General features: G+C 44.5%; 1 protein-coding gene and 2 long non-coding RNA genes across 5 annotated transcripts in view; 2 read left to right on the plus strand and 1 right to left on the minus strand.

The window, feature by feature from the left end:
- Positions 1 to 5,086: 5,086 nt before the first annotated feature.
- On the minus strand, positions 5,087 to 13,254 carry LOC114852898 (uncharacterized). Of its 2 annotated transcripts, none has more exons than XR_008694378.1 (3): positions 13,114 to 13,254; positions 10,098 to 10,173; positions 5,087 to 8,229 (listed from the first exon to the last, which is right to left on the minus strand). It is a non-coding gene; the product is annotated as an uncharacterized LOC114852898 (long non-coding RNA). The 2 variants fall into 2 exon arrangements; XR_003785475.3 differs by lacking the exon at positions 5,087 to 8,229 and adding an exon at positions 8,254 to 10,020.
- LOC114852899 (uncharacterized) lies at positions 10,445 to 12,340 on the plus strand. The gene is made up of 3 exons (XR_003785476.3): positions 10,445 to 10,574; positions 11,693 to 11,765; positions 11,883 to 12,340. It is a non-coding gene; the product is annotated as an uncharacterized LOC114852899 (long non-coding RNA).
- The window catches only part of negr1 (neuronal growth regulator 1), a 109,892-nt gene continuing 107,507 nt past the window's right edge, over positions 13,182 to 15,566 (plus strand). The window contains exon 1 of one of the 2 annotated variants that reach the window (XM_029145586.3): positions 13,182 to 13,655. In XM_029145586.3, coding sequence (XP_029001419.1) covers positions 13,486 to 13,655 — 170 coding nt within the window. In that variant the 5' untranslated portion in view covers positions 13,182 to 13,485. The remainder of the gene's footprint in view (positions 13,656 to 15,566) is intronic. The other variant, XM_029145587.3, reaches the window with a different exon arrangement.

A 15,566-nucleotide genomic window follows, 5' to 3' on the forward strand; every position in this document is an offset into this window, starting at 1 on the left:
TGCAATTTGTCATTTTTTGAGGTGGGGGGGGGGGGCTAAAATAAGTATGTCATGACCTGATATGACATTAATCACAAGAATAATCCACACTGATTTGTGAAAGGTTAGAGGACAAATCATTGTCTTCACTGTTCCGCGGCTTCAGTCTTCAGAATACAAATGGAGCTTTTCATTTCATGTGTCAGCTTCTCACACTCGGTGTAATGGGCGAGTTTTTAGGAGCTCTATCATTATGCTTTGGCTCTTATTGATTTCCTCTGGCCTCACATTGTCTTGAATCCCTGCACTACAAATTGCCTTTATATTGTTGGGATATACTGTAGCTGCTCAACAATTATTTATTAGACACGCAGCTGGTTTAAAGAGCTTTTGACTGAAAACCAACACTGAGTAGTGTGAAGGAGAACAGACCCCCTTTGGATGCCTGAACTGTGGCCTTCATGTACAGTAGAACGAGCTTTACGTCAAACGCCCTGTAGTGAGAATAACAGATTCTTTATGAATACACCATAAATATTTTAGCCATCCGCTGGAAAAAGCATTATACGTACGGGAATAAAAAGGGTTGTGATTGTGAGGCCCTCACGGTTGATCTCGGCATCGTAAGGATGTCGTAACGCCGTTGAACCTTGTGAACGCTGCGCTTCCTCTGTCAAAGCAGGATGAAATCCTGCTTTAAAGGCTTTGGATGTCTGGAGTCGCGCACAGTGTATTTGAACGCCGTCCGTCTTCCTGTTATTGTGAGCGTATAGATTTTAGGTAGCAATAGAGATGTGCAAACCGGATGATAGAATACTTTGAATTCATAAACTGTCAAGGCCCAAACACAACTCAGTGAAAGCTTTTCCTTTAGAAGCAATCACACTGGAGCATAACTTGATCTTGAGGATGAAACCACTGAATTATTCATCACAGACACTCATATTTAGTTTGAATCAAAACACGGGAAACATCTAGTTTCATATGTCTCAAACCCAGTTTAAACATGTCAAATACAAGTTGAACTTTGGACCTGCCTGAGAAACTGATACAGTACATTTATAGTTACGCCTGGATTGTTTGTTTCTTTTTATTCTTACAGTAAACATGTCACAATATAATAATGTTATTATTGCTTCCATGTGATTGATGAGGAGTTTTCATTTCCTGTAGAAAGTAACCCAGGAGGAGGTGAAGCAATGGTCACATTATTTATTGATGGAGGCAGTTGAGTGACACAAAGAGACAAAGGGCAAAGTGGGCTTTAAACACCTGATATCAGTAGTAAATGGCACATAATGAAGTGACACCAACTCCAGGCTGAAGGCGCTGGACCTCTCTTTACCAGCTCTTTAGCTGCTGACCGCTGATCCTCTGTAAACTCCAGGACGTGAGCAGAATACACATTTTTTTTATTCTCGCCGATCGATAGTGAAACTTTCCGTCCTGCAGCCGTCCTTTTGCTGCAAAGCGATGAGGCGCAAACTTCCCAAAGTTAGTGCGAGCGCGTCTCTGGGCGAAGGTCCGCGCTCTGAGTGATGGACGTGTAATGTCACAACCTCACATTACGTTCTCATTAAAACCAGCAACCACAGACGTTTCCTTTTAATTATTGTTGGTGTTATTTTCAGTTCGTCTGAACAGTTTGACGCAGCGATTTTGAGGTTGACTTAAAGTGCCTGAAAGAGTTCAAAAATATCTATTAAATTTGGAATTATGTTATATGATGAGGAAAAGGTGTCCAATTAAACAGCGAACAGGTTCAATTAAGGATATAATTGCCTTAGGCGCCTAAAAAAGTTGAGGAGAGTGGAGAAAGGACTTGAAATAATGGTATCAAAAAGCCGTGTGAGCATTCTGATAAGGAAGCTGCTGCTCCAGCAGTGATTTGTGAGGTCCGACTGCAAAACTGGAGCCGTTCAGTGGGTTAAGACCAAGGTACTTGGAGAGTTTGAGTGACTTCAGACTCGTAACAACAGAGTTACTGCAGAGTTACAGACCAGTAGGAAACACGGAGTTACAGAGGGTTTGTTTTTAAACTAGAAGTAGTTTTTAATTACTCCCACGTTGCTGCTGATATGTGTTTTATTTAAGGCGAACTGAAGCTTGGTGTCAGTTAATGACTGAAGAAATGCTCGGGCACGACTCAGGTAATAGTCTCTTTAAAAGATATGAGGGAAATGGCAAACGTGCGCCTCCACTGTGAAAGCTGTGCATGTGAATACTGATGGTGTCCATGCTGGGCTTCATGGCGCCATTAGTATGATGTCCACATCATATCACACTCATCAGCGCGCGGCAGGTCGGCCATTAATTACAAATTAGGGAATGACTTGGACTTTGGTCATTTAGTGGCTGCTTTAATCCCTCAGGGAAACATGGAATAGAAACACATTGAACCTTGGTGATCACACAGATTCTATATACGTAGTAAGTGACTCAAATGCTGATTCACACATTAACTTAACTACCAGCACAGGCCAACGCTACCAAGGAAAATCCATCTCACTTTTTTCTTTTCAAAATAAAATCGTTCTTAACTAGAGCCTCACATTTCTCATGCTTTATCAGTGGTGATGCAACAGTGAGCACCGTTATTATAAAGGCTGCTATTAGGTCCATCAATGCACAGCAGGAGAGGTGGAGCCGTATATTTGCGTTCTGATCCAGTGAAAAGGGGAAGTTGACTGATGGGGCTCCAGTAAGTCGACAGTTGCTGCTTTTTAGAGCGTCTCTGACTCGCTCACGGCGGACGCGAAGGCCTGAATATGCAGCGTCTCTGTGAGGTGCGTGGAAGCTGCCGTCCACTCTGTCTGATGAGAAAGAGCGACGCTGTTAGTCAGCCAACAACGAAGTTAAATCTCAGCGCGTCCCCTCGTGGAGCTGACACTGCTTTTATCAGCCCGCCACGTACGTTCACACTTCCATCATATTCTTCACGGATTAGGCCTCCTCTCCTATCGGCGATCGGGGATTAAAGATCTAATCTGATGTGCAGTCACACAAAGAGACAGATGGAACCATTAGTTCAGTGCACTTGAGCGGGTTCTCCGGCATCTCAGACGCGCGTTTCCACCCGTATGTCCCACAGATGCGCGTTGCCACACGGAGCGGGCGCTCCCTCAGGAGACGGGAGCGTTTCACTTCACACGGACGCGCTCGCCTCTGTCCCCGCCGTCGCGCCGAGGGTCGACGGGGGCGTCGGCCGTGGGGAAATGAAGGAGGAAGCGGCGCCATGGCCCCCACTCAAAGCAGCGCCGCAAAGCGAAGCGGGCGGCGCGAATCCCTCCAGTTGAGCCAAACTTATTCAAGTTGTGGTATTTCATTTGCGTCCCTGTTCTATCTTTTGCTCAATTTTGCTGTAAGATAGCCTGAGAAATGATATCCGCCCTCAAGTAAAGGCCAAACACAGGGGGCTGGAAGCCAGCTTTTGCTGTATGGGAGGAATAAAACTGTAATGGCTTGTTTTTGTTCCCCTTTGTATTTAGATGCAGCGGGTGCACAGTACACTGTAGCTTTGTTTGTCTTTGGTCAGGTCGGGGTCAGCTTCCCAATAAAGCACACACGGGGGCTGCTAGCAGTCAGATAAATTGGATTTTATACGCTCGCCGTGAATATAGGACTCGCCAATCTGGAGACTGCTCTGCACTTTTTAGAGCGTTCACGATCCCCTCAGGCTTTTCATCTGTGGCAAAGCTCCGGCGTATCACTTCTCATTATTTCCCGCTGAATCTTCCAATATAGGCAATTGGAGGTGAAATACAACGCAGCCGTCGTTCTCCAGGGGCTGCGCTGGTGACTTACACAAGCCGATGCCGCAGCGTTACAGAGATTTCCTCACGCTGCGTTCGGGCCCGTCTGTTTACCGGTTAATGAGCCCGGAGCTGCGAGTCATTCGTCAACGCGGCTGCACAAGGTGAGAGTTACTGTACGTTATTACAGACCTTTTAGAAAGACACGTTTATTTGCTGTTTTTAATTCAGGACGGGAGCGACAGTCGGAGAGAGCAACTCGCGACGACTGCGTGGAGGTTCTCCTGCTTATTCTAACATGATTACCAATTGTTTACATGCACAAAAGCTCATCCAGAAATCAAATGGACTTGTTTTTGGAGATCACAGATGGAGCTCATTGTTTCTCATATTGATAAAATACAAAATGGCTCTAATGATGTACACAAAGCCCCTAATGAGCGTCTAGTCAGACGTGCTCTTTGGTATGCAAAAGGCAGCGCAGGTAGTTAGAGCAGCGGCTCTGGAGGTGTGCTACGTAATCTATTTCTCCGTGCCAGAAGGTCAGACAGATTAAACCCCGCCACCAAGATCCCAGTTTTCCATGACAGCTGTCTGCAGGGGAGCCGCGCGGCTCTAAAAGCCAACTCTCAATGAGATGTAAAATTAACTTCCCGTCTTCTGGTGTGAAGGTCACGCTTCTGCACCAAGAAGAACAGGCGCCCGACGCTCTCGGGCTGTGACCAATGCGTTCCGTGAAGTCTCCTCTCAGACGGAAGCCAGCGAGGCCGAGCGTTCCCGCGCGGCAATCGGCGAGAATTAGGTTGATCTCCGGCCTCACGTTATGGATTGTTGGTTATCACTCGAATCTAACCTTAAAAAACATTAATAAGAGTTTCAGCATCATATATGTGACATTAACCAGATTCACACTGAGCTCAATTATGCAGCAGTTATCGTTTTCTGTCTGCTGCTGAATAAGAATTATTGCCCTTTGGAAATATATTTTTTTCCCCTAATTTTCACTCACTGCACATATTTAAATGTAGCTTTTCTTATCTGTGTTATTTTCAGGGGGATAATCATGAATTCAGTAAAACTGTCTCCCACTGACATTCTAACTGGTGCAAAAATAGCCATAGATCTTAGTGAGACTAAAGTTATTATGACCTTAGCTGCTTGGGGAGTCCACCTTAAGGTTAGATGCCTCCTTAAAAAATCTCAATATTAAGTGATTGTCTTTAATGACTTTGGTTGTTGTTTGAAATACCTTAAAAGGTCACATCTATCAAGGCATTAGAATTTATTCCTGACAAATTAAATTTCACGGTGACATTTAAGCTGTTTTATTGCACAACATGATATTTAACACATGCAAACTCGGAGCAGGGTTTGGAAAAAGATAACAAAGCAGCCATGTGTCGGTTCAGTCGTTTATTTTAAGGTAACGTGAAGAATTGGAAGCAATTGTATCATTACTTATCATCTTTATGTATTTTTCATTTATTTATGCCAGAATAAAAGTCTGTTCATGGTCAGCACAGCTGCACAAAGTGCTGGTGTTAGGCATTCGGTGGAGGAGGCCACAGGAGACGGGCTTTGACAGAAGGCTCACAATCGTTTCTATCTGCGGTTCACGATAAGTCAAACAGTCAAATGAAAGGAAGCACCGGAGTCTGAAAAGCTCCTTTCATGCAAACTTTCCCCATAAAACATTCAACTGCTGCTAAATATGCTACGTGAATCGTGCACCACTTCCAGGCTCGACGCGCTTCAGTCAAAGCAGCCTCGTCTGGAGCCGCCAGCCTCAATGAGGGCGACTGTGATGTCGCGCTGCTTTTATTCCCCCAGATGTTTATTTAAAAAAGCAGATGCTAATGAAAAATGAACACGGGTGCAGATCACCTGTGAACCTCACCCTTTAGGACAATTCACAGAAATGTCAGACGTGTTGCAGCTAATTTATTTGACACTTGAGGTTTAGGCTGATTGCACAGTGATGACACCATTCATCAACCGTCTGAAATACAGTGATAACACATTCAGGTAAATAAATACAGACTGGGAAAACCCAAGGCAACCGCTGAAGGGCTTTTGTGGGACCAGGGAAAACTCCCCACTGTATCAGAACGCTTTCAATTCAAGACCAAATCACTAAAAGATTTGTTTTTTCACAGGGAAATAAATCAAAGCAGGTTTTCGACACCGCAGTCCCTGAAGAGTCACTTTAAGTAATTTATGATTTGAAACGAACGTGTATCAGCAGCCAAGGATTTGTGACAACACAAAGGTCCCTGCTAGAGCTGCGCGTGGCCCCTGAGTAACAGGGACACAGTATAAATCACTGCGCGGATCAGGAAGGAGTGAGGAAGTCAGCAGAGCGGAACTCCAGGAACACCGTCGGCTTCTTTCAGTTCTATTCAAGTTGTGCTTATTGCTGCAAGTCCAGCGAGATTCTGAATAAAAAGTGCCCCTTTCGCTTTAGGAGTCCCCATCAGAAACAATAGAACTAATACCATGAAGACGCGCGGGCTGCGGCAGTTTAGCGTTGGCAGAGACACTCGACGTTTACCCAGAGTGACACAAAGTTTTTTGAAAGGCTGGAGAGGAGGGCTTCGCCATGCGAGCTCAACAATCAAAGAAAACAAACAGCAGCCGCTGCTTTGCCTGTGGCTGCCGTTTGAGCGCTACATGAAACGGAAAAGCCCAGGGAGCAAGAAAGCAGCGCTGCACCTTCCTCCGCTCAGCGAGGCGCTCAGACGCTTTACACCATGCAAACACAGGGCCTTCATTACAACACACAGTCCTACAGAAAGCAGAAAGCTGGAAAATGAGCGTCTCTCCGAGAGCAAGGGGCGGAAATGTTGTTTTTAGCTAGATCAGCTGCTTCTCATCAGACATCAGGACGTCCGCGGTGTCCTTTTTGCATCATCGTTTGGTTTTTTCCTCTTGAATCGACACCCGCTTTCAGGAAAAGACACAGTAAAGCTGTCATGACCCCACAGTACAGTGAGTTCTCCACACTGAAGGGCAGATGGCTGGTAAACATGGGGAGCACTTAGCTGAAGAAACAACTTTCTCCGGAGTTGGATCCTCGAGCAGAACTAGACCGAGAATAGATTTTGGACTTCACGCACGTCAGACATTTACTGGCTGGATAAAATACAAAACAAATCAATGCTACTCCAATTTGGCTCTATCTGCCGGCTCCTTGAGGTTTAGGTGAGTGCTCCATTCACCTCCTAAGATCCCCTTAAATGCATTATTGCAGCTTTAAGCAAAGGCTCGGACCGAGCCAACAGGAAGCCATGACGTCAGATTCAGTCCTTTGTTTTGCTGCGTATAAAACATTCATCACACTTGACCCTGATCGACAGCTCCACGCAGGAGTCTTCTGCGAATAAATAAATGAAAATGCACTTTGCTAAAGTTTGACACGAGGGGGCAAATTCCATTCTCTATCTTTTATTCAGTACATGTGTTTTATTTTAACCACATTATTGCACAATTTGAAGAATTGCTGCTTATGTAACACAAATGATGTTTCTGCTGAATTCTTGGAAATGAAAAACGTGACTGCTTGTGATCAGTAAACCAGCAGTTTGGTGTTGGAGGTTTCTGTTGCATCTGTGGCTTCATCCACTGTTGCTTCCCAGAGTCTCATTATTACGTAGCCTCGAGCACAGTTTACATCGTGGACCACTCTCCATCCCGCCAAGCGGGCGCTCGCCTGCTCCCGACAGCTGCTCCACGTTGAAGCGACCAGAATTAAGCAGAAAGTGCACTACTGTATGTCTTGTAAAGACATGGCCAGTGACTATAAGTCACTGTGCCCGTGACATGATGGACAGCTCACTCCCGTTTTATTGCAGCTCGTCCGTCTGCGCTGCGCATCCTGGAAGAGAAGTTGGCTGTGAAGTCTCAGAGAGTGCTTTTGCGCTGAATGCAGCGTCTCAGAAGAGCTGTTTGTACTTGAAATGCGGTAGGTGCTGTCTGCGACTACGGGTCACTTGTGACTCATGAGCGCTGTAGGTTTCGTCCCCCACCGGCAGCGCAGGAAAAGCAAAGAAAGGAAAGCTCTAAATAAATCACTGCTGGAGGGCTACATATATCAAAATGTGTTTTGTCCACTATATCTCAGTTATAAATGGGCATTTGGACTTTGACAAGGTAAGGTACAGTTGGAGAAATGTAATACATTACTCTTTACTCAGACACGCGGCGCCTGTTGAACTATACCATAATGGAATTTCTTACGTGAAGAACTCTGGGCAAGAGCAAGGGCATTAAGGGTTCTTGTTTTGTATTTCCTTGAATGGGAGGTTAGTCTGTCCTGAAAGCCCAATGTCACGGCCGTGTTTGATGTATCTGACACTGAAGGTGGACACAGCCTTTCTATTACCTGTTTCGCTGGCAGCTCTCAGGACGTTCAGCTCCATCACACACCACGTGACACCGCGCTCTAAACCAAACCGGCCCCTTTGTGACGCGGGCGAATCTTCTCACTCAATTCCCCTTCCTGAAATGTCAGGGAAATATAATTAATTTCCGTTTTGTGCAAGACAATGTCATTTTCCTCTTTAAATGAATTTGACCCCAGCGGAGACGCGTTGTCATTATTTTTAAAGGCATCGGAGCAAACAGAGACTCGCTGTCCTGCAACCTCATGACCGGCACTGGCTGCTGATAAGAAACCCAAAGGCCTCTGCTTCACTGCTGAGAAGAAATGTTGATAGAAATCATCCTAGACTGTATTTCTGTGTTAAGTGTAGAAGCAAAGAAGTTGTCCACAAAATATGAATGCATAATTCATATGGTTGTTGAATGTACCAAGATTACATGAAGTAAATGAATGCATTACATCGTCTTCTTAAAAATAAATAATCACACATTTATATGTAAAAATAAATAAGACACTTTAAAATGTAAAGTGGGAGGATTGACTTACATCAAGCTTTCTAATCACATAATTATTTAAATGTAGATTAAAGTTGGGATTATGGATCCTTTAAATGTGAGATCAATTCTCCTTCCATATTTTCTCATAGATCTTTGTTATGTCCTGCGCACGCCGGCTGCAGGCTTGCGTTTAATGGCACCGCTCCGCATTCGTTTTGCGATGTTTGTTGTGATCGATTGGCACACTTCTCCACGGGATGTCATCCATTATCATAATAGCCAAGCAAATTACTATTACAGAAAAATGACCAAGCATTTAGCTACTTCAGCAAACAATGGCTCCCAACGTGCCGCATTATTCATGTTAAATTAGCCCCATAAACCCAGGTTGTGTGTAAATCCACAGATACCTGAGTGACATAGTGCGACAGCGTGCTATAAAACAAGATTCTTTGCTGAGGCTGAGGACATAATTCACTCAGACTCAAACTAAGGCAGCATACAATTTATTGGATTTTGCCACATTGTTAGCATACAATGAGGACAATTACTGCAGTTTTAATGCTGGAGACAGTCCCCACCACTACAGACGCACAAACAAGTCCATTCTTCTGATGCATGGTTTGTATTTATGGGAATTTTAATACGCTTCACTTTATTTGCTTGCTAATAAAGCTAATTGCCTCCATTTATTTCTCTCACTTAACAACCCCTGCTCATGAAATGTCACAGGTGTGTGTTGCTCGGCGCAGGCCAGACATTGTGATAATCCAGCGCCTGATCTCTTTCATCTTGCTCATAATTCCTGAGGTTATTATGAGTTGAATATTAGACGCTGCCACTCTTCTTCTCCTTCTGCTCGCTGCACTAACACTAAATGGAGTCGGTGTAATTATAACTTTCATGCTTTCATGCATGGGAAGGTACATTTTCTGAGGTAATTTGAAGGTGCTCAGAGAGGAAAAAAAAAATTACCGTTGTGACTGACATGAGAGGGATGGAAAATGTCTGACTGTAGCAGCCCCAAACACCGCTGTCACAAAGCCACTGTTTGTGCTGAAGGTATTATCACAGCTATTAACAGTAGAGGGAGCTTCAGTTATGCAAATTTGAACTGTGTTTGTGACAAGATGAACTTTTCACTCTCCCTCTTTTAATGCTGCTTGTCATGGTACATTGGTTGTTGACTCATTTCCAACACAGTGAAACGTCCCTTGTAACCTCTGGAAACTGGTTTCCTGGCTCCGTGTCGCTGCCAGGCCTGCAAATAGAAATGTGTCCCAACTGTTGTTCGCTCATGCTGCCGAGATAAACAATTTATCTCCTCAGATAAATAATAACAAAAGATGGAAGGGCGACTCTCGGCGAACCCTGAATGAATTTACCCTGGATCAGGGCTCCTTTTCTGATTCTAAAATGAAGACAAGGAAATAGTCTGAGGCTTATTTCAGTGTAAAAATTGAAGCAAGTCTTTCAAGAGTCACTCACCCTATTTAATTTTAATGGAGTTGCTCCAGACGGTGCATCCTGATAACATCTCACGCTGCTATCTTGACTCTGTGGTCTGTAGGATAAGATTATAGGATACGATATCATGAAGCTATTCTGATTCTTTGGCTGAAATTAAAAAAAAGGTTATGAATTTCACAAAAAAAGTGTTATATGGGATTCAGAAGAAATAAATAGGATACACTCTAAAAAGTGCTGGGTTATATCTGTAACCACATTTATAGGTTATTTGTGCTGGGTCACAATTCTGGGTTATTCAATAAACTGTGAACATATTGTTGGGTTGTTCATGCTGGGTCAAGTGCCTTTAGACAATCTGAACTCCTATTTGGGTTAATGTGACCCAGCGCATGGGTCAAATATTTTCCCGCTCTTCCATCTTTCTAGAACTTTCTACAGACATCTTCTGACTCCTGCAGTTAGGAGCCTTAACGGGACAGCACACAGAGAGCAGTAGTAAGTAAAATATTCATAAAATCATAATTTCTATTCTTCACACCGTAATGAATACTTACATTGAATACATTTTATGAATACATTTTATGCAGCTACTGGTCTTTTTTTTCTTATCACACACTTCTACAGTATTATTTAACTAGCTAGAAACAGCTAGCTAACACTGACTAGGTATTATTTAGTCTAACTGTTTAAAAACGATGTAATTACATATTCTACAGTTACTTGGCCTTAATAGTTATTTAGTTTCTACTTAGTTACTGTCCTGCTCTGAATGTCTTTTTAATACTATTTGCATTAGAAAGCGTTAGCTAAAAAATCACTTTGCTAACATTAGCTAGCCAGCGCATCAGCTCATCTGTTTCAGCTTATCGGCATAATAAATGTTACAATGCTTAGTCAAACGTTGATGGACGAACGTGACGTGAAGGCGTTCATGTCAGAGTATAAATAGCAGAATATAACGAAGCCTAATTCCATTCTCTACTGGTTACAGCTTTCAAGTATCGCAGCCACGTCTTTTCTCATCGACATATTTTGTATCGATATAAGAAAATGGGGCTGATCTAGTTTGTCTCTAGTTTTCGGTAGTGTATTGTTAAATCAACAATGACTCAAGAGCACCGTAAAATCCATATGGTTGAGCTAATGGTTTGTCATGTTTTGCTGTATTGAAAGTTTGTGCTTCCTGTTTGTTTCGACTGTTCTGCGCTGCCGTATTTGACGCAGGGCCATAAGGAATAAGTGAGCGTATATTTAGTAAATAACGGAGCCGCGGTGCGCGCTGCTAAAAGCTAACGAGGCAGCGGTGATCTCCGCTGTTCGGAGCATCGACTTCCCGGACAGAATTACCCCCGTAAAATGAGGCTAACAGTGAATTAAGTAGTCTGCAGGGTAATAGTAAAACAACCATCTGGTTAAATTAACACGCAAGAAACAAGACAAATCCAAATATCTGTACTTAAAAATATAAACAAAGCCTTTTCTAACCTTATACAATATACGGAGGAAAGTCAGATGGGAAATAAACAAAAAACCTAGTGGAGGATAAATAACAAGTATGATAAAAGCTATGTAATGTGCTTAACTTTCACTGTTCTATATTACTATTGGAAAAGAGTTGATGCAGATGAACTACTTTGAGGGGCATTACCTGAGTGGCTGCTGGACACCTGGTAGAGACAGTTAAAGGTGAGCAACAAAGGTTTATCATCCAGCTTCATCTCATATACAGTGGAAAGTGCACTGTAGCGAATATTAGACAGTTAGATGTCTCACTAATCTTCATACTGTATGTGTAATCATCAGGTGGGGAGCAACCTGATGGAATCAACCAGTCCTACAAAATCTGGGCCTCAAGGATGAAACGACAACTTCCCAGGCTTCCTGTATTTGTGACTGAATCATTCCTGGAGGCTGTTTTTGAATGATCTTTTGGTTTTTGAAGTGAACTACAATAAACAAAGAGTTTCACCAGTACCTAGTGTACTGTATTAAAGGACAAGGAATCGCTGAGGTGCTAGGAAGCTATTTTAATTTAAGTTGTACTTTATTATTTTCATATACTGTATTTAGATTTTGAATATTTGTGCAATTAAAATAAATACTATTATTATTACTGTTATTAATGTTACTATTATTATATTTGTACATTTTTTATTAGATTTACAGCTTAGGCAAGCCTGTCTTTGAAGGGTTTTATTCATTCTTGTTCTGGTTCTGTTCATTGGCAACTGAACTTGCTCTTGTAAATGTGTCATTTTTCAATCAAAAAATTTCAGTCTAAAAGTGACCCAGCAGCTTTGTTACGGTTGGGTTATTTTTTAACCCAGCATTTTTTAAGGTGTACTTTTTATAGAGGCTATACAGTGAAACTGGGAACTGAAGCCAGAATTAAATAACCTGAAAAAGAAGAGTTGGATGGGATTAGCAGAAGTACAGATTAACAGCTGGTGGCTTTATGTAAACACTGGCTATAAACTTGGTTTACACACGCTCTTAGCCCTAAATCTCAAATCGAAGCATTATTTGCGTGATACTTACGCAAATGAACTGCCGCGCCGTGAAAACTAATCAGCGGAATTCTGCCTATGTGGCGTCATGTGTCGTCTGCAGTGATGCCAAAGGGTCACCTCATAGAAATATATGTCATTTCCATGGTTACTGCTTCACGCTCGGTTAAGTATTAGGCTAAGGCAAAAAGGATTAGAGCAGCATAATGCAGGCGGTTACTGCTCTAAAACAAACTTTGCCTGTGAGTAACACAATGCTCCTACACTACGTGCCTCTTCTTGATGTATGACATCCATCAGATTTATTCTTTTGTATATTTGCACATAAACATGATCCCTGGCATCTTCTGACGTCTAAATGAGGGTGACAGCCACTCCAGAGTTTTCCTATGGGATTGACCTGCGCCACATTAAGTGAGCGGCATCTCCACCGAATGCTCAGCTTGTTCATTTCCTTATGGGGATTAAATAGTGGGTGGTTCTCCGGCGCAAATCTTTAATTGCTCCTGGATTGTGTCAATACCTACCGGTTTTACTGCTCCAGCACGAGCCATTGGGAACGGGTTGCCCGGGAAACGGCCGCATGGCAACAGGATCAGAGCCTGGGGGTTGTCTGCTTCTAGGTCTGCTCCCATTTTACATCGCATTTCCTCACTAGATGGTGTGCGAGCCACTGGAGAGTACACTTCCCCGCGCAGCAGTGGGCTCCGCATCCAGCCAAACACGCAAACCCGGGAACCTGCGCCGCGGACCAGTTCTTCGCGGGGCTCCGAGGAGGGAAAGTGTGGACCTAAAGCGTCGCGCGCGTCAAGCGTCCCCCCTCCTTTTTTAAGCTAGCCCCTCGGTTTTTTTTAGCCACAAGAAGACTTGGGAAAGAGCGACAACAACGCGCAGCTGTGATGGACATAATGATTGCGGTGCAGGATGCTTGCGTGTCTGGACAGTGGCTCACTGCGATCATCCTCAGCCTGTGCTGCTTCCTGCCGTCCTGTTTGCCCGCCGGACAAACTGTGGACTATTCGTCGGTGGAAAGTGTGGTGAGCAGACAAGGCGACACGGCTCTGCTGAGGTAAAACACACAACTCGCGCTCGCGCAACTTCACTTTCTCCCGCTCGCCCGCGCGCTCACTCTCCGCCGGAGTTCCCCCCCCGGCGCTGAGCGGCCACTCGCCACATCGCTCGGCCCCGCGTCGTCGCTTCGCGCCCGGCCGTGAAGTACTTTTGGAGTGAGCGGTTGCCGGTCGGCACACAATGGGTCGTTTTTTCCCTCCATCCCGTCCTTGCGCTGCGTCTGACTGGGGAGAAGGGGCGAGCGGAGGGGGGGGGGGGGCGTCAGGCGTACGGGTCAGTGCAGCGGCCGCTACGGCAAGTAGCGCTGCTCGCCTGGTAAAGTTTGCCGAGACACTTTAAAACACGGGCCAGCTGTTATTATGGGATGCGCGGGCTCCGGTCGCTGCTCGCAAATGGGACGACGGCCCCAGAACGAGCTCTTTCGGCGCCGCTTCATTGCGCTGGTTCGCTTTGCTGCTCGTGCAGTGTGATGTCGCAGTTTTAAACCGAGCCTGTGCTGTTGTGCTGCGTGTGTGGCCGCTGTGAATCAGGAATCTTGCGTTAACGGCAGTGACGCCCTCGAACCCCCCTCTCCATCCTCCCCCCCCCCCCACCCTCTTCTCCGTCACACCGGCTGCGATGCCCGCTGCACAGGTAGCTGCCCATTAAGGTTAGATTAAATGGCGTGGGCGTGGCTTTGAACGGAGTTAGGAACAGTGACGTCATACGCCTTATATCATCATATGCAACGTCATGAAAGCAACCTCATTGCGTTACGTTGATAATAGTAGGCGATAAGGTCTTTTTTTCTATTTCATTCTTTTTCCCTATTCAAATCTCTTTGCTAAACCCGAAACACAAAAAAGCTATTTTTTCTTGTTTTGCAGCTTTCTGATACCATCTTGTTCTACCGATATCAAATATCCGCTCCGATAGCTCTAAGGAGAAGCTGAGGGGGCAGGCTGCCCCATTTCAATATGAATTCTGTGGCTGTTGACTCTGGGAGATGCTGGGCGTGGACATGAATACAGAACAGCTATCTGTCTAAAGTTCTTCTCGGCTTCGCTTTTAGTCGGCGTCGTCGTCAGCTACTTGATTGTTGAAGAGCTGAATTGTGCCTGTGACATGAGGTCATAGTCAGTGGCTGCATGGAGATAAGTGTCTCGTTCTGAGGAGGGTTAAAATGTGTTGGCGCTCATCACAGAATTTTCTTGGCAACAGCCGAGGGGTACTCACTATTTTTACCATGTTGCCTCCGTACCCAAGGGCCGCCCTGTCAAAGAGACTTACAACTCTGACTGTCTCTTTAGAGAGGGCGTCTGATTCCCTGGTGTCAGTCTGGGTTGGCTGTGATCAGTGGCAGAAGCTTCGCCTGAATCCTGATGGCGTATTGGACAGAGATCTGTGCTGTGAATCAGCTCAATAAACAAGTTACCTCCCACCCCTTGAATAAGGCAACACTTTCCACAAGCAGGTCATCGCCTCACTAAATGCCATCTAGAAATCTAGGAAACTGATAGGGAAAACATTTTCAAAATGCTTTCGTTGCCGGGTTCTTGAAGTTAATTAAAAGGTTATTCAACACTCGCTGTAACCATTCATTGGCTTTTTTCTCTCTTGTGAATGCCTACAGTTTGGAGTTATTGCTGCTGTGCTTGCGTCTGCTGACCTAATAGACCTGGTAAACATCTCAAACAGCTCTTTTGCCTCTCCAGATGCATGCACGTGCAAAACACTGTCGTCACCAAAGCAATGATAAAGGTCTTCTGTGTCTGGATGCAGTCATTTTCTCAAATCACAAGGAACCACGGATCGGTTGTTTTCCCCTTCTCTTTTTGCCAGTGGTCTTGAGAGCCATTAAACAAGGGCATCAAAGTATACGGCATATCTTTTTGGAACTAAGTGCAGAAATAAATGTGTCTGTGGAGTT

Source organism: Betta splendens, chromosome 4 (genome assembly GCF_900634795.4).
Source record: "Betta splendens chromosome 4, fBetSpl5.4, whole genome shotgun sequence".
NCBI lineage: Eukaryota > Metazoa > Chordata > Actinopteri > Anabantiformes > Osphronemidae > Betta > Betta splendens.